The sequence below is a fragment of the Gallinula chloropus genome, assembly GCF_964237585.1.
Source record: "Gallinula chloropus genome assembly, chromosome: 12".
Taxonomy (NCBI): domain Eukaryota; kingdom Metazoa; phylum Chordata; class Aves; order Gruiformes; family Rallidae; genus Gallinula; species Gallinula chloropus.
Window position 1 is genome coordinate 19,570,019 of NC_140097.1, and position 22,274 is coordinate 19,592,292.

At 50.9% G+C, this 22,274-nt stretch overlaps 1 protein-coding gene across 1 annotated transcript in view; it reads left to right on the forward strand.

Annotated features, from left to right (window-relative positions):
* The first annotated feature begins 2,079 nt into the window (after positions 1-2,079).
* RNF123 (ring finger protein 123) overlaps positions 2,080-22,274 on the forward strand; it is a 46,818-nt gene continuing 26,623 nt past the window's right edge. Inside the window, exons 1-26 of the mRNA XM_084269692.1 lie at positions 2,080-2,105; positions 2,473-2,666; positions 3,717-3,801; positions 5,703-5,782; positions 6,542-6,639; positions 7,828-7,882; positions 8,172-8,257; positions 9,003-9,089; positions 9,611-9,678; positions 10,289-10,414; positions 11,131-11,245; positions 12,599-12,703; positions 12,833-12,958; positions 14,145-14,237; positions 14,431-14,504; positions 14,968-15,085; positions 15,552-15,651; positions 16,122-16,183; positions 16,268-16,339; positions 16,978-17,098; positions 17,903-18,004; positions 19,151-19,257; positions 19,808-20,006; positions 20,134-20,279; positions 20,476-20,559; positions 21,251-21,358. Coding sequence (XP_084125818.1) covers positions 2,585-2,666; positions 3,717-3,801; positions 5,703-5,782; positions 6,542-6,639; positions 7,828-7,882; positions 8,172-8,257; positions 9,003-9,089; positions 9,611-9,678; positions 10,289-10,414; positions 11,131-11,245; positions 12,599-12,703; positions 12,833-12,958; positions 14,145-14,237; positions 14,431-14,504; positions 14,968-15,085; positions 15,552-15,651; positions 16,122-16,183; positions 16,268-16,339; positions 16,978-17,098; positions 17,903-18,004; positions 19,151-19,257; positions 19,808-20,006; positions 20,134-20,279; positions 20,476-20,559; positions 21,251-21,358 — 2,499 coding nt within the window. The 5' untranslated portion in view covers positions 2,080-2,105; positions 2,473-2,584. The remainder of the gene's footprint in view (positions 2,106-2,472; positions 2,667-3,716; positions 3,802-5,702; positions 5,783-6,541; positions 6,640-7,827; positions 7,883-8,171; positions 8,258-9,002; positions 9,090-9,610; positions 9,679-10,288; positions 10,415-11,130; positions 11,246-12,598; positions 12,704-12,832; positions 12,959-14,144; positions 14,238-14,430; positions 14,505-14,967; positions 15,086-15,551; positions 15,652-16,121; positions 16,184-16,267; positions 16,340-16,977; positions 17,099-17,902; positions 18,005-19,150; positions 19,258-19,807; positions 20,007-20,133; positions 20,280-20,475; positions 20,560-21,250; positions 21,359-22,274) is intronic.

Here is a 22,274-nt window from a genome sequence, read left to right on the forward strand (position 1 = left end):
ACCCGCCGCGGCCTTTGGCGCTGAGCAGCTCCCGCCTCGCGGCCCGCCCGGCGCCGCCGCCTGTCTCCCAGCAACGCAGGCCGCGCCCGCCCGGCATGGCCCTCGCGGCTCGCCGTAGCGCGGCGGCCACGGTGAGAGCGGCGGTGACGGTGAGAGTGGCGGTTGCGGCGAGGGCGGCGGCTGCCGTTGCCGGGGCCTGGCTGCCTGCGGGTACCCCCGCGCCTGGCCCCGGCTGTGAGAGGGTCCGGTCTGGGTTCTGCCCTTGCCGCCGCGGGGCTGGGGGCCGGTCGGGGAGCTCTCGGGTGCGGCCGGTCCTAGGGAGTGTCGTCCTGTGTGGTGGTGGGGGTGCCCGCCTGGGGGGTGCTTCCGCGCCTGGCTGGGGTTTGCGGGGCTTTTTGGCAGGCGTAGGGGTGCCCCCGGGGTTGGGGGTGTTTGCCAGCAACGATAGTGGAGCCGGGCTTGGGGGGGTGTCTGTGACCGCGGCAGTGCTGCCCTGCTTAGGGCTGGCTCTGGGTTTGGGGGTGTTGCTGTGCTTGGGGGTGCCGCCAGCAGCGGGGTGTGCCTGGGTGTAGGGTCAGTGCCTGGATTTGGGCAGTGCTGCCTGGTGTTTCTGGGTTTGGGGGTGCCACAGAGACCCGCGCTTGGATTAATGCAGAGCAGTTTTCCAAGCGCATGGGGGCTCTGCCGCCCGGCCGCCTCTCTGCCCGCCTCAGCCCCGCTGCCCTGGCAGAGCAGGGGGGCCGGGTCGGCAGCTGCCAGACAAAGCTGTGTCTGCTGGCCCAGCCTCTCGGCCTGCCTCCCGTCGGCTCGCTTTAAGATCTGGTTTACCCTGCGTTGTTTATTCTGCCCTTCTGCTGGAAGCTGCTTGCCATTGCCCAGAGAGGAGTTTAACCGGTGGCCAGGCTCAAAGCACAGGGTGGCTTTGCCAAAGCTGCTGGGGCCGGTTTTGTGAATCGCACTTGGGATCAGCAGAGGGGTAGATGTCTGTCCCCCTGCCCTTTCTCTGACCTGTTGAAAGCAGCATCTGCTCCAAAAAAACCCCCACCAAAACAAACCCAACAAAACAAACCATGTCACTGCAGCAGAGCATGTTGTACAGTGCTGGTCATGCTGTGCTCTCTGGCTGGGCATTCAGGCTCTTTCGGCAGTGTGGGTTCTGGGCCAGCCACCCCTGGCAAGAACCAAGGGCACTCTGCCACTCTTGTGTGTGTTTAGATTGTCCTGATAGAGATAAAATTATGTCTCTCACGCTGTGCTGTTTGTTCTTTTTTGGTCATAAATTACAGTGCACCTGTTTATAGGTTTGGGGAGGGGGGAGTATTTCTTGGTTTGAGTCTTTGATGCAGATTGTCGAGGGCCGTTTACCCAGGGTGGTTTTTCCTTTGTTCCCGTGGTTTTGCTTAGCAGTGCTGCAGGAGGGACACCAGGCAGTGCTGCTCCACTGCTGTATCTGGGGTTGCCCCAAGGAAAGCAGCTTTAGGACCTTTAGGAAATCCTTTCCCAAGTCTAGCCAAAGCTCAAGTGATCTTCTGCCAGTGGAGTTGCTGCGGTACTTGCATCACTTGGCAAGTTCACTAACTTTTTCAGGGTTCACCTTCGTTCCTGCTCTGTGTGAGACTGCCAGCAGAATTGCCATCTTCCTGTTGCTCTGTGTGTCACAAAGCGCTTTGTCAGGCAGCTGAACAAGAGAGAGACTTCCAGTGACAGTCAGCTCTCGGGGTAACTGGAAACAGGAGAGGACTGTAACCTAACGTTTGGAAGCTGGATGGAAGTAGCAGCTTGAATTTATTCCTTTTGTCCTGGCATATGTCAGATCAGCTCCAATAGCCTGCTTTGCATCCTAGTGGTGCTAGGAAGGGTCAGGAATCTTTAGCCTCGTGGTAGGTTTTAACCTGTAAATGCCTCTGTGTACTTCTACCTGTGTATGCCTTCATCCCTGTAAAACTGACAACTGGGTCTTTTTCTTTGTAGTCAATGATATTCTTCTGTAGTCAGTGACATTCTTTTGTGGTCCAGTTCATATGCATTTGTCTCTTCCTTCTCCCTCTCTCTCTGTTTTAGATCATAGAATAATCCAGTGGCCTGTTAAACAGAAGGTTAACTGGGTGTGTACTCCTGTTTTAAAGAATACAGTGTGGGAGAGAAAGGCAGAGTGTCTTCTTGGGACATGAGCAGAAGCCTGTTTCAGCAGTGTTTAGCAGCCCTGTGCTGGCTCAGGGCTTCGGGCTCAAGCTCGGTGCAAAGGTTGCCTGTGTTTCTGGCTTGGTTCTGCCAGTGCCTGTGGTTGGAGTGGGGTCTGTGTGGCTGTCTGGAGTGTGACTTAATGCCTTGACTGCTTTGGGAAGATTTTGTGCTGTTGGATAGGTGGGACTGTTGGCAGGGACTGTTGGAGGTTGGCTTTGGGCTCTTGTATGATGTCATTAGTACAAGGATTTTGGCTGTTTTTTGGCTTATCCCTGTTGTTCAATCCAGGTACATTAATCTCTGAGAAAGGGAGGAGTCTAAAGGCAGCATCCTCCCCAGCAAGGTTTGTTACAGACATCTGTCCATCTTATGTCTGCTCTGGAAGTGGTGCCTGGGAAGAATGACTTCAAGAGGTGCTGGGACTGCTTTCTCAAGGAAGAACTACAGGCTGAGCACCGAGCCAGAGAAGTCCAAGGTCACAGGTATGAGGCTGTAGGTGCTGTGTAAAAGCAGAGCCACTGTGGATCGAGTGAGTGCCCCTTGCCTCGCCGAGATCAGCTGCCTTCCAGTTGCGGTTCCCTTGGTGATGTGAGGTGTGGTGGGGCTGAAACTGAGTAAATTCCTGAACCAAGAGGAGATTTTGAGAGGGATTTTCCTCTAGTGCTAAGGACTCCAGAAGCTCATGTCACAGTGACCTTTCCTCAGCACACAGCCCTGCCTCATGAGGCTGGAGAATGTCGTGTTGCCTGTCTCTGTCCCATCTGGTTCAGGGAATTCCCCTTCCAGGAAGAACAGCTTGTCAGATTCCCAGGTTAATCCTTTTCTGAGAAGTTTTGGTACCTGCTAGGCCTTCTGTTTTCTCTGGGACTCACCAGTCCAGCAGAAGTATGTGCTTATGAGACCACGACTCTGGCATCTGAGGGCACTGTTGCACCCAGAAATGAAGCATCCTGCATCAATGTGACACTAGGGATTGTTTTGCACAGTGAAAGCTTAAGTGAGGCATACATCATTGAAGAGGTCTGTGGGTTAGGTGAGATGAACTGCATCTGCAAGCCTTTCTATTTCAGCATCTTCTGGTGCAGTTAAGAGATGTAAGTACTTAACATTCCCAAAGCATGGATAGGACATCAGCAGTTGCAATAGTGATAAGATTTTTACTTTTATTTATTTTTTTAAAAATTAAATTGGATTCCCTCCTCTGGGTTTTGAAGTCACTTTGTCTGGTAGTAGTACAGCAGGATTCCTGAGGATATAGGGGATCTGTGGGGACCAATTTATAGGCTCTCATTTGAGCAGCTGAAGTTGGAAACAGCCCTTGTTGCAGAGATATACCCTTGACACTGGGCTCTAGGGCTGCGAAGTGAAGGCAGTAAGACTGTGAGTGACTCTTTGAAGCTGCCTTTTCCACTGTGTTGATCTGCAAAGTCGAACATATTCCCACAGTTACCACTTTCTTGCTTGTATGTGAAATTAAAGTTTGCAGTTACCTCCTGAATCCCTGAGCTTATTGCCTTTCTGTTTTTCACAAGGGATCGTGAACAGCAGGCTGCTGAATGATTATCTGCATCGTGTCTTTACCAATGCTGATGGGAACCAGCCTGCAGCTGCTTACAGGTATCAGACTTCTCATTCACTAGATGGCAAGTGATGCTGTATCACTCCCCAGGTGTACAGCACTGCGGTGAAAGGAAAGATCCTTTAGTGCCACACAGTGATCTTTGTTAAAAGCACAGCAGCATCATGTTATAGAAACGACTCTGAGGGCCTGTCCTTCAGTGGCTTTTTCAGTTTGCAGAGGAAGGAGTCCTCAGAATTGTTTTTGCATGAAAAACCCCATGTGCAAAAGCACCAGGCAATATTTCTGAAATAAGTTGGCAAGTAGGCATTCACCTTATTGCTTCTCTTCCCTCTCTACTTCTGAGGAGGTGCAGAATGCACAGGGTTTAGGTACAGGAATGAAAAATGCCTTGTCAGTGCCCTGTAAACTAAAGGCAAGGCAATTAGTGATGTAGGACATACCATACATTTATTGCTCAGGCTGTGGAACTGTGGGTACTTTTATTATTATTAGGAGGCAGCAGAGGAAAAGCAGCATAAAATTCCTGTTTAGTGTCTGCTTGCTTCTGTTTGGCTTCAGTTCTCCTCACCTTGTAGCCCAGAAACTTGTAACTTTGGATAAGAAAATCTTCCCTTCTGTTTAGCTCTTTTGCCAGAGGCCAGTCAGACCGGTTCAGGGCAGGTAGAGCAAGGCAGGCACATGGAGCTTCTGCTGGTTGGCAGTGCTGCAAAGTGGCTGGGGTCACATTCCACAGGCTATACTTAGTACTGCCAGCTCAAATGTGAGCTCAGAGCTGCTAAAAATAGCCTCTGGCCCTCTCTCCAGGCTTGCTGAGCTAGGGTTATGGCGGGAGGAAGGCAAAGTGGGTCATGTTACTTTGCCACGAGCTCTCCTGCCAACATGCCTTGGAATATTCCATCTGTCTGAGCATTTTGTTTTTCAGTATTTCTAATTTATTCACCTGGTGATTAATGACTTGAAAGCATAGAACTGATAGCTTGTTGGACTGGTCTCTCAGTCCTTTTTTTTTTTTTTCTTCCTCAATGTAAGGAAATGCAAAGTGATGTCTTGAAAGGGGAACAGCCTCAGTGTTGCCCACAAAATGACCAACCCTGGGCTGATTGTTATTGCACAGTAATGAGATTGAGCTGGGAATACTAAGTCTTTAGTAAGTCAGAAAAATAAAGTAGAAAGTTAGGATTTGTTAGGGAAGAGGTAGAGGGTAAGGAAAATCATTATGCCACTGAGAAAAAGCATTGTGGTTTACCTCATCTTGAGTAACACATGGTTCTGGGCTCACCAAGTCCAAAAAGGTATTTTAGAGCTGCAGAGATTTTGAGGAAGGGTAAAAGCAAGTCAGATGCCTGGAATGGCTCTTCTGTAAGGAACAGCTAAGTTAGCCTTGAAAAGAGAGAACTAAGAGAAGGCAGTATGAGAAAGTTCTCTAAAATTATGGCCCAGAAGGGATGCATGAGAGTCTTCTCCTCTGTATGAAAACAGAATGGTTTTGGCTGTTGTCAGAGAGAGGATGCTGGGCTAGCCTGACCTTTGTCTGAACAGCTGCCTTTGTATTATGAAATACTGGAGAGGGGGAAATTCACTTCCCAAACCATGTGTGTGTGATGCTGACCAGGCAAAGCCATGGCCCACAGTTGTTGGTAGCACAGATGGTCTCTCGCTGCCGCTCTACCAGAGTCCAGTTTTCTTACTGCCACAAAATAAAGACTGAAGACTTTAAGATCCTTTGTTAACCACTTGTTTCTGCTGTACTTGTTCTGTGGTTCATTCATTGCCCCACCGTGCTGGGCAGCAAATTCCTCTGATTCCTGACAAGAAACCTGACAGAACTTCCCGGCTCCCGGTGCAGGACTGTGTGGATCCATGTGTCTAGGCTGCAACTCTCTCACACTTGACAACAGAGTTTTCTGAAGAGCTCCTATGCATGTTTATTCCCTAGAAAGCACCTGACGTTCCAGAACCTGCAGGAGCACCTTGACAGGCTGCTAGCAGAAGACAACGGCTCTGAAGACAGTCGAGGTAGGAGATACTGAGTGTCTGTCCCATCTGTGCTTCTGCTTGTGCTGCCTAATTGGGAGGACAAGTTGTATCATGAAAGGCAGTCTCCTGAATGAGCATCATTCTACCTTCCTGCCTGTGAGGGGCTCATCAGCCAGCCTTGAAACAGTTCTGCTTGCAGATGGAGGAGGCCTAAAATGCCTAGAAAAGCAGTTTGGAGGCAAATGCTGGAGGTGTTTTGCTGATAATGACAGGCAGAGCCATTGCTGTGACCTGCAGTGTGCAGTGCAAAGGCTTCCTGACAGTTTTCATGTACTGGTCTCCACTGTAGGTATTTGCTTTGGGCCTCAGGCTGTTGCCTTGTATTCCTGCTAGCATCTGTTTCCCTGAGTGAGTCAGGATGTGGCAGGATACAACCTGGCTCCGCTCCTAAAAAAGAAGAATTTTTTTCTTGCTGGCTGCAATTGAAGTGTGATGTGTTGGCCAAACATTTGGCTCAGAGTTTAGTTCTGTCTTTGAAATTTGCCAAAATTAAATTTTCAGGCAATGTAGAAAAAACCTGAACACTGCACAGCTAACACCTTGTGTGTTCCTTTTAAATCTCAGTGGTGTCTCCTTTCCTGAGTTTCTCAATGGTCTAACGTGAGGAACTCTATTTTATTCTTCTTCCACTGTAGCAGAATCCAGGAGCTGCTGGAGTCTAGGTGGAGACACTCATCAAGCTTACTGTTAAATTCTGCACAGCTTTGCCTCACAGGCTCTTTGCAACTCTTGTTTCAGATCAGGTAGCAGAGGGACGGCTTGGCCCCTCCACTGTGGTGTTGGACCACACGAGCGGTTTTGAGGGGCTCCTGCTGGTCGATGATGACTTACTGGGGGTGAGTGTGATGCCTGGTGTAGTGGAAAATGGTATTGTGAGACTAAAAGTGCTTTGGGCTTCTTGGTTTGTTCTTCATAACAGATCCCTGTCACTGGCTTTGTAGTGTGTTGTAAATGGAGTCTGCGCAGAAAGCTGCAGGATCCTGGAGGAAATGAGCTCTCCTGGGAAAAGGTCTAGCAGTACCCCTGAGTCCCAGCAAGCTCTGAGTGGAGCTGTGAGGAAGTGAGCCTCTGGCCCAGGGGCTTACTGAAGAGCTTGGCTAAGCAGAGGAGAGACCAGCAGCCAGCTTTCCTGTCCCTCCCTCCAGCAGACTGCCCCTTCCTTCCTTCCTTCTGGTCTTCTCTAATGGTGGCAAGAGGCTGAAGCTGAGGCTTTCCTTTCTCCTTTGTTTCCACTTGCTCCTTAGCTGATGTTCCTCATGCAGAAGATCAGCTGGAAGAATCCACTGGAATTTAATCCTTTCCTACTGCAGTAATTTCATCACTCCCTTCATCCCTTCACTGTGCACGCCTGTCCCATGCTCCTGTGCTCATTCCCTCCTTGATCTATGTAGCCCTTTTTACCTCTAGCAAGGAAGGCTGCCCTGGCCTCCCCTTTCCTCTTAAGACCTGCTGTAGGTTACTTTGGCTGTACCTAGAGTGTATTCTCCTATTGGATCAGACTGGCTTGCCTGTGAATTCCTTGCTGCTGCCTTCATCTGTTCTTCATTGTCCTGAGAATGGAGAGTTAGGAGATTTAGCCAGGAGTTAACAGGGTTCAGTTTCTGGGCAGCATGTCCTGAGCACCAGTCCTGGGCTTTAGTCTGGATGCCCTGGATCTACACTTTTAACTTGTCCGGGATTCAGACGCCTTTCCCATGGAATAGACACTTGAGCATCACCTGTCACAATCCCTTGGGAACCTCTCTGTCACCACATTGCCCTTGCACTGCTGCTGTGCTGCACGCCTCACTGGGGTTTATCAAGAACACAGATGAGCTGTGAGGAGGACCTGGATCATTCCCATGGGCCTGTCGGCTCTGAGTACAGCTGCTGGCATGGGGAAGAGGTCCCCTCTCTTCCCCACACTGTGCTTGTGAATAGCTCTACAACTTGCTGTGCTTTTGAGGGCTAGGATGGAGGGAACACATAGGGCTGAGCAGAACTCTGATTTGTCTGACTAAAGTATCTTCTGTTTGTTGGTGCAGGTGATTGGCCACAGTAACTTTGGGTCCATCAGGGCCACGACGTGTGTGTATAAAGGTAAGGAGATAAACCAGTGATGCTTTGAGGGGAAGACCCTTGGAATTGTGTACAGAGAGTTACACAACTTAGATAGCTCAGGAAATCTTGAATATGTTCGAGATCTAGAGTCCCTTCCTCCCCAGTTCATCTACTGGCTTTCCAGGAAGGAATGTGTGATGCTGGACTGAAGAGGTGGGAGGGGAATGTCCTTTGTGTGCCATGTTTGTTTCTGTGGGAGCAGTGTCAGGCTCTGCTTCTCTAACAATGAGCCAGGAGGTTTACTCTGTGGCATCTCTTTTCCTTGCAGGGAAATGGATTTACGAGGTGCTCATCTCCTCCCAGGGACTCATGCAGATTGGCTGGTGTACTCTCAACTGCAGGTTTAATCAGGAGGTAGTGTAACTGCTTCACGTGGCAGAGGCCTGCTCTGTGCTCCTCCACTGCTTGTAAGGTCAGTGTGGAGCAGCACACTGGTGCTGCGCTCCTGCCCTGCTAACGTCTTGTGCCCAGCACACACTGGAAGTACTGGGTCTGTGGGTTTTCAAGTCTTTACTGGACTCTTTGGTCTGTGTTCACAGAAGGTGTACGGTGTGAAGTCTTGCATGCTGGGTGTGTTGCTGTGCTCTGCTGCACGTGGCCACTGCTACAGGTTGATTTTCAGCTGACATCATCTCCAGAGGATGTGTTGGTCGGCACTGCTGGTGGCCGGTCGCTCAGGGTGGCCCATGGCAGCTGCTGCTGTGGGGCTTTGTTTGCCCTGGAGAGGCAGGCCCAGGCCAGCTCTTCTCAGGCCTTGGGTGGGATGTTTGATGCTGGGAAGAGATGCCAGCTGCAGAGTTTCACTAACTTACCATGATGCAGCATGTGAGGGGGGAGGTGATGGGCCTCCTGGGGGGCTGCTCTGACACAAATTGGAAGTGTAGGATGCCAGTGCTCTTTTTCTGACCCCAAAACAAGCAGGGAGTGGTGTATTTCTCTGAACCAAAGATCACAGGCCACCGTGTTCACTTCTAGAATGAGGGCTTTTCCCAGGCAGAGCGTGTGTGCTGGCAGCTGATCTCTCAAAGCTGCTTTTGCAATGAGAAGGATCCTCTGTGCTCAGTCTGGTCTGAGTCTCCTCTTTCATGTCTTGGTGCAGGAAGGAGTGGGAGATACACCAGATTCATACGCATATGATGGCAACAGGGTGCGCAAGTGGAACGTGACTACTACCAACTATGGCAAAGTGAGTAGCTGTCCTCCCAGGAGCAGGGTATTGGGTAAGGAGAAGAAAGCAGGTGGCTCCTCCTGCTGCTCGCTGGATTCTGCTGGGCTCCGTGAAATGCCCTCTCTGCTTCAGTCTGCTCTTGGGGAGGCTGTGTGCCTGCACCTGTTTTACTCTAGGGGTGCTGGACATGCTATGTGAGTGCTTTGTTTTGCAGCCCCAGCAGACTGATTCCCAGCATAGTGCTGCTGTTGGTCTCTAGAAGGCTTTGGTTCTCTGTAGCACGTCAGAAGGTGATGCAATGTTGGGATTAATACTCATTTGCTCCTTTGCATGTCCCTAGTGCTGGAGGGGAAAAAGGTCCTGATCAGTGGCTTATGTACAGCTTCCAGAAGTATGTAAAAGTGCTACATGAGCTGCTGTGAGAAGGAACTCTCCCTTCTTCAACCCTGAATCACAAGGGGTTGGTTGGGTTACAACCTTTCTTCTGATGTGGGAACACCCTGGATGTATATTTAACCTTTTCTCTCCCTTTTCTGCAGTCTTGGGCAGCAGGAGACATCGTCAGCTGTCTGATAGACCTTGATGAGGGCACCATTGCTTTCTGCTTGTAAGCATCTTTGTCCAGTTCCCTGCTTTGTTGATGTCTGTGTGTAACATAAAGGTTTTCTCATTGCTCAGCAGGTTGCTGAGCCATATTTCTGCCCTCTTCTCTTTAAGTTCCTTGGTAGTTCCAGCCTTTGCTTTTCTGTTGTGTTCAGAAAGCACCTAAATGGGCTGTTGAGTCTTCTACGTTCAGGTGAGAGCAGTTGTCAGAAAGGTGTTCAAGCTACAAAGTCTGTGTAAAGTTTGCTGTGGTTTTGGAGGGATGGGCATCTCTCATCATGCCTAATTCTGCAGTTGGCTGAGCCACACGGATTGCTTTTGTGGTCAGTGTAGACCTTGCCTGTCCTAAATTCACTAGGAGCTCTGGAGAGGCTGATAAATCTTCAGCCTCCAACTCCTGTGCACAAGGAGCAGAGACCAGCCCAACTAACAGTTGTTTCCTGGCCCTAAACCACAACCTGAGACAAGTCAGCCAGAATTAAACACTGTTTACACGCTCCTTTTGGAGAAGAGTAGATGGAGAGAGAGCATTTTCCTCCTGTTTCAACCAGCATCAAATGGATGAGGCCAGAAATGTCACTTGTTAAAATGTCCTTGTGTTTTTCTTCTTTCAGGAATGGCATATCTCTGGGAACTGCTTTTGATAACATCACAAGGGGTGCTGGAATGGCTTACTTCCCTGCCATCAGCCTCTCCTTCAAAGAGTCCGTTGCTTTTAACTTTGGGAGCCGTCCACTCCGATATCCTTTGGCTGTGGGGGAGGAGGTCTGAGGAGAGAATAGCCTGTACAGAAACAATCCTTGGAGGGTGTAGAATATATGTACCTGAGTGCATTTCACTTTCTTTTGTCAGCATTTGGGTGCAGAGTGGGGTCAAGGAGAGAAGAACCAGATACCCCCTTAGCTGGAGCAGAGCTGCAGGGCACGCCAATGTCAGTGCAGGTCCCTGCCAGTTTCTGAAGTGAGATTTGCTTTCAGCTCTGAATCAGCCGATTCAGATGGCAGCTGCCTGTTCCCTGGCACTCAGGTATTGCAAAGATCTTATCCTCCAGGTTTGGAAACCCCCGTGGTGCTGTGCTGCTGAGCCTCTTGGCCTCTGGTCCCTTCTACCTCCCAGCCATGCAGGACCTCTGACATGGTAGGAGTGTGGCCTGCCACCTTCCTGTGCAGACGCTGAGACTTGCAGCTCCTGGGTGTGCCTGTTGATAGCTGCAGTGGAGGCTCCTGTCAGGCTTTCTGATAAGAGCACAAGTGTGGTGTGAGATACTCACTGGTTGCAATATTGAGGAAGTGGGGATAAGCACGTGTGGTTATCGTCTGTTTAGAAGGCGCTGCGGTTTGAGCTGCGACTGAGGTGTGCACAAGGGTAAAGTAGATTAGAGACACAGTCTTTTTCTTGCACAAACAAAAGAGGTCCTGAAAGGATCAGATTGCATTTTACCTTAACACTCCCCTACTTATCCAGTGGAAGGTTACCGGCCCTTGCAGGACCCTCCAGCTGCAGACTTAGTGAAGGCTCGCAAGCTGCTGGGCTACCTGAAGAACGTGATCCATACCGGGATAGATGTGGCGGTAGGCTAATGGTGCTGGGTGGATCCTGCTGGGAGGTGTGGGTCTGCACTGCTCAGCTCCCACGTTTCCATACACCTCAGGGTCTCAACCCTTGCATGCTTTTGCATGGGAAATGCATGGCCCTGGAGGTCTTTGGCTTGCAAAATAGGATTCCTGATAGTTCCAGGACTTAAGTTAAATCATACTGGGCTTTGTTGTTCTCAGTCCTTTGAAGCTCCATTCCTGGTATAGAATCATAGAATTGTAGGGGTTGGAAGGGACCTAGAGAGCCCATCAGGTCCAACCCCCCTGCCAAAGGAGCTCCCCAGCTCATATTGCACAGGTTGGGGTCCAGATGGGGCTGAAATATCTCCAGAGATGGAGACTCCACACCACCTGGGCAGCCTGTCCCAGGGGTCCATCACCCTCACTGGGGAAAAGTTCTTCCCCATGTTGGTGGGGAACTTCCTGTGCTCCAACTTGCAGCCATTGCCCCTTGTCCTGTCTCCACAGACACTGAAAAGGGGCTGGCCAATTCCCCCTGCATCCCATGCTTAAGGTATTTATAAACATTAATTAGGTCCCCCCTTAGTATTCTTTTCTCCAGGCTGAACAGTCCCAGCTCACTCAGCCTTTCCTCACAGGGGAGATGCTCCAGGCCCTTCATCATCTCCGTAGCCTTCTCTGGACTCTCTCCAGGAGATCCGTGTCTTTTTTATCCCAGGGAGCCCAGAACTGGACACAATACTCCAGGTGGGGCCTGACCAGGGCAGAGTAGAGGGGCAGGATCACCTCCTTTGACCTGTAAGAGGGGATATTTGTCAGGGTCAGAACTGCAGGATTTGATTTTTGTAGCCTTGAAAGAAGCTTGGTCATATCTTAAACGTTTTGCTGGTGTCCTGGTGCAGCAGTGTGGTGAAAGGCTGGCAGGTCTGCCTTAAAGACTGGTTTGGCTGAGGCACTGTTTGCTAGAAACTGGGGGTTTTTTAGCTAGGGTGAGAGATGATCTGTTTATGCCCAAAGCATAAGGAACACCATCTGCTCCGGTCTTGGCTTGAATGGAAACCTGCTTTACTAGTTGACCTCCTCTGTAGGGATTCCCTTTTACAAATTACTGTGTACACTGGAGCCCTTTTGGAAGCACAGATTGTCAGGGTGCTTGCAGGTAGCTGACATCTGACTGCATTGCAGCTGTGCCAGGGCAAGGACCTGGCTGCTTCCCCATCCTAAATTCCTACATGCAAGGTTTTTGCTGCAGTCAGGCATGGTACAGTAGTCAGTGGCTGGTCCAGGCCTCTGGTTCGTTCAGGCTCTGGTGTATGGGTGGATTGGGCTGGATCCAAACCATGTGTCTTTCTGGGTTTGTCATTGCAGGAGGGGAAGCTGGTGGAGAAGGACACATCCACGTGGCAGCTGCAGGGAGAACCCACAGTGTTGATTACATTAGCCCACATCTTCAATTATTTCTCTCCTCTCATGGTGAGCTTTGCCTGCCCATTGAAAAACTTCTGTAGGGGAACATTATTGTGCTTGCAAGGTAGGGAGGTAAACCTGATCTGTGGCTGGGAAGTGGCTTGGAGGACTATTGACCTGGCTGTCTGTCTCCAGTGCAAGGTGTACCTGGTGGAAGATGTGCTCATGACCTTCCTGTTGAGCATCCTGGAGAGGGGAGGATCAGTGGAGGCCCATCCACTTATTCAGCAGCTGCTGGATCTCATGTGGCTTCTTATGGAGGTGAGTTGCTAGGGCTCAGGTTCCCCTTCAGGGATCACAGGGAGACCTTGGGAGCTGCTGAGAACAGGAGCCTGCCCTAGAAATACTGGTAGTGATCAGCTTCTTCCCCTTCCTGGTGACAAAATTTCTTTCATGGTAGACCACTCTGTCACGTAGTTCATCTGGCTGCTGCTTCACACACAGGGAATGAGGGATGAATGCAGAGTAATTTGTAATGGTGACACTGCCAATTGGGCTAACAAGGCATTTCTAGTTTTCTCCTACTGCTAAAAGAACTAATGAAGCTGAGTAGCTTCCTACTTCTGGGATCAAATTCATCAATAAGAAATGAGTTGGTCTTTTGGATGCTGTTAATGCTTATGGAACTTGGAGGTCGTAAATGCTGCTGTCTGCCCCAGGAGATTGGTCAGAGTGTGCAGGACTGGGGTGCAAATAGCCACTGCCCTCTCTCCACAACTGGCCCTGCTGGGGGAAGAACCTCCTGCAACTTCCCATGCCTCTTCCTGTCCAGACTGCATGATGCCACTCCTTCCTGGGACACTTGTTTGAGGCAGCCTTTGCTAGCCACTGGGAAGCTGCTGCTGAAGTGGTTACGTGGAGCCAGTCGCTTCCAGAGATCTCCTTGGAGACAGCATGTCTGTCCTTTGGGGTGACCATTAACAGGTACAGGCACTGGCCCAGACAGCTGTCATGAAAAGTCTAATTGAAAAATGTCATGACCCCCTCAGGGCCCATCATCTCAGAAGTGAAGCTGAACACCCTGATAGGGTTGTTTTTGTGGAAGAGTTGGCTCTCAGCCTGCTGGTTGGCTGTGAGTTGGACTCAACGAGACAGCTCTTCCATCATGCCATTGACACCAGAATAACTTCTTTCTTTCCTGGGTCGGTTCTGCCAGCCCTGTGTGCTGGGTAGGTCAGAGCAACTGAGGATGGGTGACTCAGCCCAACTAAACAGACTTTGGCTTTCTGTAGATGACTTTTGGGTTCATTTTGCTAGTGCAGAAATTTGTTTCCCTGTAGCAAAACGATGGCACCAACTTCTGCTTGGACTCTGTGTGAACTGTGTGTTCAGAGGACCTGCTTTTTCAGTTCAGAAGTGAATACTTCCTTCCAAGGTCACGCTTTGGGGACTAAAGCTGTTCCTGACTCCAAGCTGTTGTCATTCAATGTGTTTCTTATTTTCTCAGGAGTATGAAGTCCACGAGTGCCTCAAGCAGCTACTGATGTCCCTGCTGCGGGCTTACAGGTTCTCCCCCATCATCCCAGACCTGGGATTACAAGTGAGTTATGCTTCTAAATCTGCAGGGATCTGTGACTAGCCAGCTTCTGTTCTGCCCCCTTGTCCAAAAGTACACAAAGCCTTGGATTTTTCCATTGTTTGATGCAGAGGTGGCAGTTCTGTTACATTGTACCTATTGGAGAGCTGTATCCTCTTCTGTAGGTGAAGTCACTCCTGCTTCTCTGTTTCCCTAGATTCACTACCTCCGTCTCACCATTGCAGTCTTGAAGCATGAGAAATCCAGAAAATACCTACTCAGCAATGTTCTGTATCCTTTGTACCTCCTCTAGTCTCAGTTGTCCCTGCTGTCAATAATACAGCCAAGGAGACTTCAAGGTTCTGCAGGTCCTGGGCTGCAGAAGCCACCCTCTCTTTGAGATGTCATTTCTAATTCCTGAGCTCTCCTCTGTCTGCCTGACACCGTTCTCTACGAAGTCCTGAGTTGAGCAGGGGAAGCAGTGTTGTGTAGTTCACTTCCTGTTAACACAGAGGACTTCAATTCTTCCTGACTGACTTCTCTAATGTGCTTGGAGCAGAACCACTTTCAGAGCAGTCCAGCATTTGGGCAGCTGCTGTGTTAGCTGTGTGGGGCTTCTCCCAGGAGAAGGGGGCTCTGGATCTCACAGCGCTTTGAGTGCTTGTTTGTAAAGAGATCTCACTAGAGCTCTGGAAAGGTGCCCTGTCCCTCCTCCCAGCATAGCCACGGTGCTTGCTTTAACTTCGATGTGCAGCTTTGATGTGCTCCGTTCCGTTGTGTTCTTCTACATTAAGAGCCCGCTGCGTGTGGAAGAGGCGGGTTTGCAGGAGCTCATTCCCACCACATGGTGGCCAAACCGCTTCACCAAGGAGGTGAGTATCAGTGAGAGCACATCCACTAAGGAGGCTGGAGAGCTCTTACTGCCTGCTGTCCTCATCGTTTTCTGGAGGGAGAAGGATCCCCATGTCTCCAGCTGTATTAGCACTGGTGGACTCTGCAGAGCTGTGAGAGAGTTGTAGCCTCTCTGTTGCCTTGTCATCTTTATTATCCCTTAAAAGGGTTTGGAGTTTGTTGCTCAGTACAGGACAGGTGGAGTTTCCTGTGGCAACAGATTTGGAAGGGAATATCACAGCATCTAAAGAGTTTCAAGTTGACTTGGGTGTCCTCAAAATATCTCCTGCCCTCACTTGTTACAATGCCAGGGAAGGCCTGTTTAGGTGTGTTGCCAGCTGTGGTCACACACTGACTCGTTGTGTCAGAGGATTTATGCTCTCCCTTTGGCAAGACGTTGTCCCCATGCAACGATCTCCTACCAATCAGTGTCTGTCCCCCAACCAGGGTAAGGAGAGCAAGGAGGTGAAGGAAGAGAGTGCTGAGGAGAGACTGAGGCGACGGGCGTATGAAAGAGGCTGCCAGCGGCTCAAGAAACGCATTGAAGGTCTGTGGGGAAGGAGAGGAACTGCCAAGATCCCATACCTTTTGTGCGGCCAGGGGGACCAACCCTTGAGCTGTTTCCAAATCCCCTTCACCACCTGAAGCCCGGCTGTGTTCCTGCCAGGACAGGCTGTCCTGCAGAGGCGGGGGCCAGCCGTGCCGTTATGTGGTGGAGGGGTGTGAGTGCTGGGACCCCACTGCCCGGACCTGCAGCATCTCACCACGGCACACGAGCAGAGCGCAGTTCCCGTGCAGAGGCACTGTTTGTCAGCTCTGGATGAATTTATTGCTAGATGGCAGAGGAGACAGTTCTCACAGTGGTGGGATTGGGATTGTCCTGGCACCGGTTCTCCCCGGGCCCCCTCTGCTCAGCAGGCAGCCGTTCTCCTGGAGACAGGCTACTGCACTTGGGCTCAATAGGGGTAGTTGCACTCCAGGGCTTGTTTTCTGATGGCAAACGTGTCCCCATTTTAGTGGTGGAAGGTCTCCAGGTTCAGATTCTGAAGCTGCTGCTGAACAACAAGGACAGAGGAGGGGTAAGTGCTCTTTGGATCTACATGTACAGCATCTTTACATCACAGGACTTCTATAGGTTTACCACCTGCTTTTCTTCCTGCCAGGGGGAAGCCTCCAGATACATCTTCCTGAACAAATTCCGCAAGTTTCTTCAGGAGAATGCTAGCAACAGAGGGGTAAGTCCATGTAGCCAGCCTTCCCTCAAGCCTTACCCTGAGAGCACTCTGGCACCTTGAGACCAGGAACTCTGCTTCTGGTGGACTAGATACATCAGGGATTGGAGAGGAGGGAGAAGATATGAGGCTAGAAACCAGGCAGCTTATCCAAGTCCTGTGCAGTGAATAATGGGGCAGTTGTCCTTGGGAACAGCCTTGGGTGGGAACTGAACATCCTCCTAAAACCCCTTGGGTACCGCAGCCAGTGGAGTGCTCTGCCACAGCTGACCTGCTGGCTTTGGCATCCTCTTCATTGCTTGGATGGGTACTGTTCTTTTGGCCCTGGATCAGGCTGTTGTCCTGCAGCTTTGGGAGGTAGGCATCTGCTGTAGCAAGAAACGTTTTCTTCACCTCCATCTCTTTGTTCCTGATGAGTCTCAGCTTTCATGGTGGAGCACATGGTATCCATCCTCCTGTGGCAGACCAGCTTGTTGTTTCAATGCCCAGGACTTTCTAGAAGTGGAAACTGCTGCCTACCATCAGGGCTGGGCTCCCTCCACATCCTGGAAGCAAGGGATAATAGCAAGGTGGAGAGGACAAAGTTTCTGCCCACCCCATGTGGCCACTGGCACTAAGACACACCTTTGCACTTGCCCTAGAACTTGACTGTGCTGTGCCCACCAGAGTACATGGTGTGCTTCCTGCACCGCCTTATTGCTGCCCTGCGTTTCTTCTGGGATGGCCACAAGGCAAAGTCCCCTGCTGCGCTGAGCAGCGAAGGTAAGGCCTGTTGGGGAAGCTTTTGAGGACATTTCTGTGGTTAGGACAAGGTTTCTCTCATGGCAGTGCCCTCTGGGATGCTGGGAAATGTGTGTTTCTTGTGGGCTTTCTGTCATGCCATGTCTGTAGCTCCCCCCAGTCACCCTCCCTGTGAAATTCCTGTGTGCAGACCTGTTCCAGTTAACATCCAAGCCCAAGCCTTGGTAAGAGGCACCTGTGCTGTGGCACCTGTCTGCTCTGGAGCAGAGTCCAGTATTGATGATGGGTCTGCAGGAGGGCAGCTCAGTGATCCCATAGTCAAAGTTTAAGGGAAGATATTTGTATGTTTTAATACCAGACTGTGGGATTAAGCAGAAACCAAGTCAGTTCCAGTTGCTTTCCCACCCTCATGTGCCACCTTGCTGGTCCTGTCATGATCTTACTTCAGGCTGACCCTTTCTCTAGACTCAGTAAGCACCTTATGGTCTTTGTGAGACTAAGAGGCAGAGCTGAAGTAGGCACAGGGAAACCTGCTGAGCTTTCTGGTGATCCCGTTTGCCCCACTCCACTGACTGGCTGGGATGGGGGGGTACTGGGAGGCTTGCTGTCAGTGGCCATCGGTTGATCCCATTCCCATGTGGATCTAATGCTTGCTTCATTGTGGAGATCACCTCTGCCTTAAGAGTTTGTGCTCTTATGACAACAAAAATTGTCACTAACTAAGTCCAGCCTGGACCCTGGAGTCCCTCTTAAGAGGTTTTATGTGTCTGTCTGGGTCCTGTGCATGGGGCTTGTGGAAAAAACAAATCTCCTTCTCTGCCTTAGACGCGTATATCCCTCCTCAACTCTTCTATAATGGGAAGGTGGATTACTTTGATCTTCAGCGACTTGGAGGGCTCCTGTCTCATCTTAAGAAGACTCTGAAAGGTAAGAGTTCTCACTACCTGCATCCAGGTCCTGGCTGGAGTTCCCCCAAGAGATGTCCCAGGGAGAGAGCCATGGGTAATGAGTTGTGGTTAAATTGAAGGGGTTGAGACTTGAATTTTAATGAGATGCACATTACCCTCTTGGGTAGAACCTCCTTTAAGTTAACAGTTTACTGTTTATATTGCTGAATGGGGTCTGTGGCTGGTGGAGGGAAGGAGGTTGTCTGGGAACACCCTTTGGTGCAGTGCTTTTGCTGAGGGGTGGGAGCTGACAGAGCATTGATCGTCAGCCTGGCTCTGCTGGGTGAAGGATGTCCAGGATTTCCTTCCTGTACCACTTTGGGCAAGCAATAGCAGCCCTGTGTATGTGCTGCAGCTGTGTGTTTGTATGCAGCACACTGCTCTGGCATGAGACTTGCAAAGCCTTAGAAACCCATTGCCATTCAGTCAGGCTTGGTTTGTCTCTGGCTTCTGGCTAATGTCCCACTTGCCCTTGACTGAGATCTCTCTTCTCCTTCCTCAGTGTGTTTGCAAGATTGGGACCATTTTCCCTGTCTCAAGCTGATCCCTGGCTGTTCAGAATTAGATTACCTGACTTAAGAACCATGTCATCTCCTCTGGACCAAGGTTTTCCTGGCCAGCTTTAAAGATAGGGCTGTGGACCAGAGAACATGTTGGTCAGGCTTTATACAGCATAGCTGTCAGCACAGTCTGCCTCTGCCTGAGAGTGGTTTCAGGTCTGAGTCTCAGTCCTAGTGACTTGAGAACATACCATGGAACAGCATAGAAGAACTTGAAGTTTAAAAAATGGTCTCAGGCCTTGAGTTTCCTTCCCTACACTAGTCCAGTTTGGCCCTGGTGGTTGTCTCCTGCTTCCTCAGTTATCCTATTTGTAACTGGTAGGACCAAGAACAAAAATGGGTCCTGGATGAACAACACCTGCCACTGCTTGGTCTCTGCTGCCTTAGCAATGGCAGATATTCCACATAAGGAAGTTGGGGGAAAGGTGAGCATGTTCTGATGCAGCATCCAACTTCACTGACTTCTCTCCTGCTGAGAAGCAGGATAAGTGCTGAGCCTAGGGATGCCTCATGGGAAGCAAAGGGTGACTCCTGCATTCACAGGTCCTTTGGTGTGCTCTGTGCAGATGACCTGGCTGCAAAAGCCAATGTCCTCATCGACCCTGCAGAGCTGCAGGCAGTGACTATGGATGATCTCGATGAAGATGAAGAATCAGCAACATCGACAGCACAGGTGAGTCACCTGCTGTTACTCACCTGTGGGGGCCCTGGTGCCAGGGCAGCAAGCTCAGCCTCTGGTTAGAAGAGCTTTGCTTTAGAGGAAGGCAGTGTCTGGGCCAGGACTGTAACCAGCCCATGGGTGGTCAGGCCAACAGCTGTACTTGCAGGAAGTACAGCTGGAAGAAGGAAGGTCACTGGAGACCTGGATGCACCGAGTTTGAGCAGCAAACTTTTCTTTCCTCTGCTCACACACTACTCACTGATCTGAACATGACCCCTCCCCTCCACGGCAGCTCTTGGTGCTTGTGTTTGAAAGGGTGTGAGACAACTGCAGATAGAGCAGCTTATTGCTCTGCAGATCTGCTGCTTGTACCTGGGATATGCCCTAGGAGAAAGGAATATCCATTTGGTAACCAGGCACTGCTGGCCCAGTCATGATGGGAAGGGCATCTGCTCACCTCCCGGGGGCCACCCAGCATCTGTACCAACACCCTTGCAGGAACAAGGGAGGAATAGCAGGCAGCCAGACAGCTAGAACCGTTTCTCCCTTAATTTCTTCTCAGTCTCAGCGCCCCTCTGCTGCCCTGGCCATTGGTGGAGCTCTTGCTAGACCTGGCTGGCTCAGCTCCCCCACCCTGGGCCGTGCCAACCGCTTCCTCAGCACGGCAGCCGTCAGCCTGATGAACCCGCGGCGGCCTCTGGGCAACCTGGAGAAGATTAAAGTGCGCACGCTAAGCGTGGAGCAGCGGACAGAGGAGGACAGTGAGTAGTTCTGCTGTGTGCTAGCGTGGCCCAGATGGTCTCTGGGAGAGTTGAGTCTTCCAGCTCCCAGTACTCACAAGAGGAAAGCAATCTATTTACTGCCAGCCTTGCTTCTTCCCATCTGCAGTTGAAGGCAGCCATGGAAATGAGGGGCTTTTACTGGGCAGACCCCCAGAGGAGCCGGACCAGCCCATCACAGAGAACTCCTTACTGGAAGTCCTGGATGGGATAGTGATGATGTACAACCTCAGTGTCCACCAGCAGCTTGGAAAGGTAAGCGGCACGTGCTGTGCAGGAAACTGCTTCCCCAGTCTCCATGCTTCTATGCTGAATCACTGTGTTCTGCTTGTTTAGTAACTGTGTGTGCCCTTCCCTCCTCCTCTGAACCCTCATGTGGGATCTGTTTGCATGCTGCATTATGTGTCTAGGGAAACAATACCCTTGTTTATTGCTGGAATGTGTTTTTCAGATGGTTGGTGTGTCAGATGATGTGAATGAATATGCCATGGCACTGAAAGACACAGAGGAAAAAATCAGCCGCTGCCCAAAGAGGGTAAGTGTCTCTGGACTCACTTCTTAGGTAGAACTTCAGTATCTGGCAAAAAGGATGAAGCACAGTGGGTGATATCCAGCCTTGGAGCAGCCAGTGTCCTGAATGGGGTAGTAACCCATGCCTGGAACTGCCAACCACTTACCATACTGTGCCAACCTAGGAGTTGGACTCAGTGATCCTTATGGGTCCCTTCCAACTCAGTGTATTCTGTGATTGAACCCATTGTACCACTGCCTCAAGGAACAGAGGGACTGAAGCGGCTGCTTTGTCTTCTCCAAGACAAGCCATGACACCTTGCACACCTCTGTGTGCTGCAGACACCTCAGAGCCGATCTGGGGTGGGCACCTTCCGTGCTGGACTGGGCACACATCTGTGCTCTTACAGCTGCCAGAGGCTGAGTGTCTCTGATGATGTATTAAAGTATCTGACAGTAGTTGACCCTAAAGCTGCTGCCCACACTGGACAACCGTCTGCCTCAGGCCTTGTGGGCTGCAGCTGAGACTGCCAAATGCTCTGTACAGCACTGATTCCCTCTCCCTCCACAGAAAGGCTGCTGACCCCTTTCCCTCCTGCCAGCACTCCCTGCCTAGCCCCAAGGTGGTATTTGCTTTTGCATTGTTTGTCCAGCTCTGAACAAGGATACTATAAACAGCAGTGACATCCTCCCTCACATCTCTGCACTCTTTTCAGAGGAGAGACATCCACGAGGAACTGCTGAAGAGCCAGAAGGTCTTCTCAGAGAAGCTCAATCACCTAAGTCGACGCCTCGCCTGGATAAATGTCACCATTTATTCAAAGGTGGGCAGGAGCATCACGTGAGCAGCTCAGAGGAGACCCAGCAAGTCACCCTCTGCACCGTGCTGCTTGGCTCACGTGTTGTGTGTTGTTGTCTCTAGTGTTGGAGCGATGCCGGTGATCTCTGGGGCTTATTTTTCCCTTCTTGAGCATCAGAGACTCCTTCCTCTGCCTGGAGCCCTCCTGTCCCAGGCTTGGTCCCATTAGTAGACACAGCCCAGTCTGTTCTGAGCTGCATGTGGTGCTGTAGGCTTTCCCTGGGGGCTTCTTCATGAACGATCTGGACGAGGGGATTGAGTGCACCCTCAGTAAGTTTGCAGACAACACCAAATTGTGTGGGAGTGTGGATCTGTTGGAAGGCAGGATGGCTCTGCAGAGGGACCTGCACAGGCTGGGTTGGCAGAGACCAGCTGTATGGGGTTCAACAAGGCCAAGTGCTGGGTCCTGCACTTTGGTCACAGTAACCCCAGGCAGCGCTACAGGCTTGGGGCAGGGTGGCTGGAGAGCTGCCTGGAGGAGAAGGACCTGGGGGTGTTGGTCAACAGCCAGCTGAACACGGGCCAGCAGTGTGCCTGGGTGGCCAAGAAAGCCAGTGGCATCCTGGCCTTTGTCAGGAATAATGTGACCTGCAGGAGTAGGGAAGTGATAGTTCTGTTGTACTCAGCTCTGGTGAGGCCACATCTCGAGTACTGTGTTCAGTTTTGGGCCCCTCACTACAGGAAGGACATTGAGATGCTGGAGCCTGTCCAGAGGAGATTTATGTTAATCATCGGGAAGAGTTTCTTTACCGAAAGGGTTGTCAGGCGTTGGAACAGGCTGCCCAGGGAGGTGGTGGAGTCAACATCCACCATCCCTGGAGGTATTTAAAAGGCATGTGGATGAAGTGCTTGAGGACATGATCTAGAGGTGGGCTAGTCAG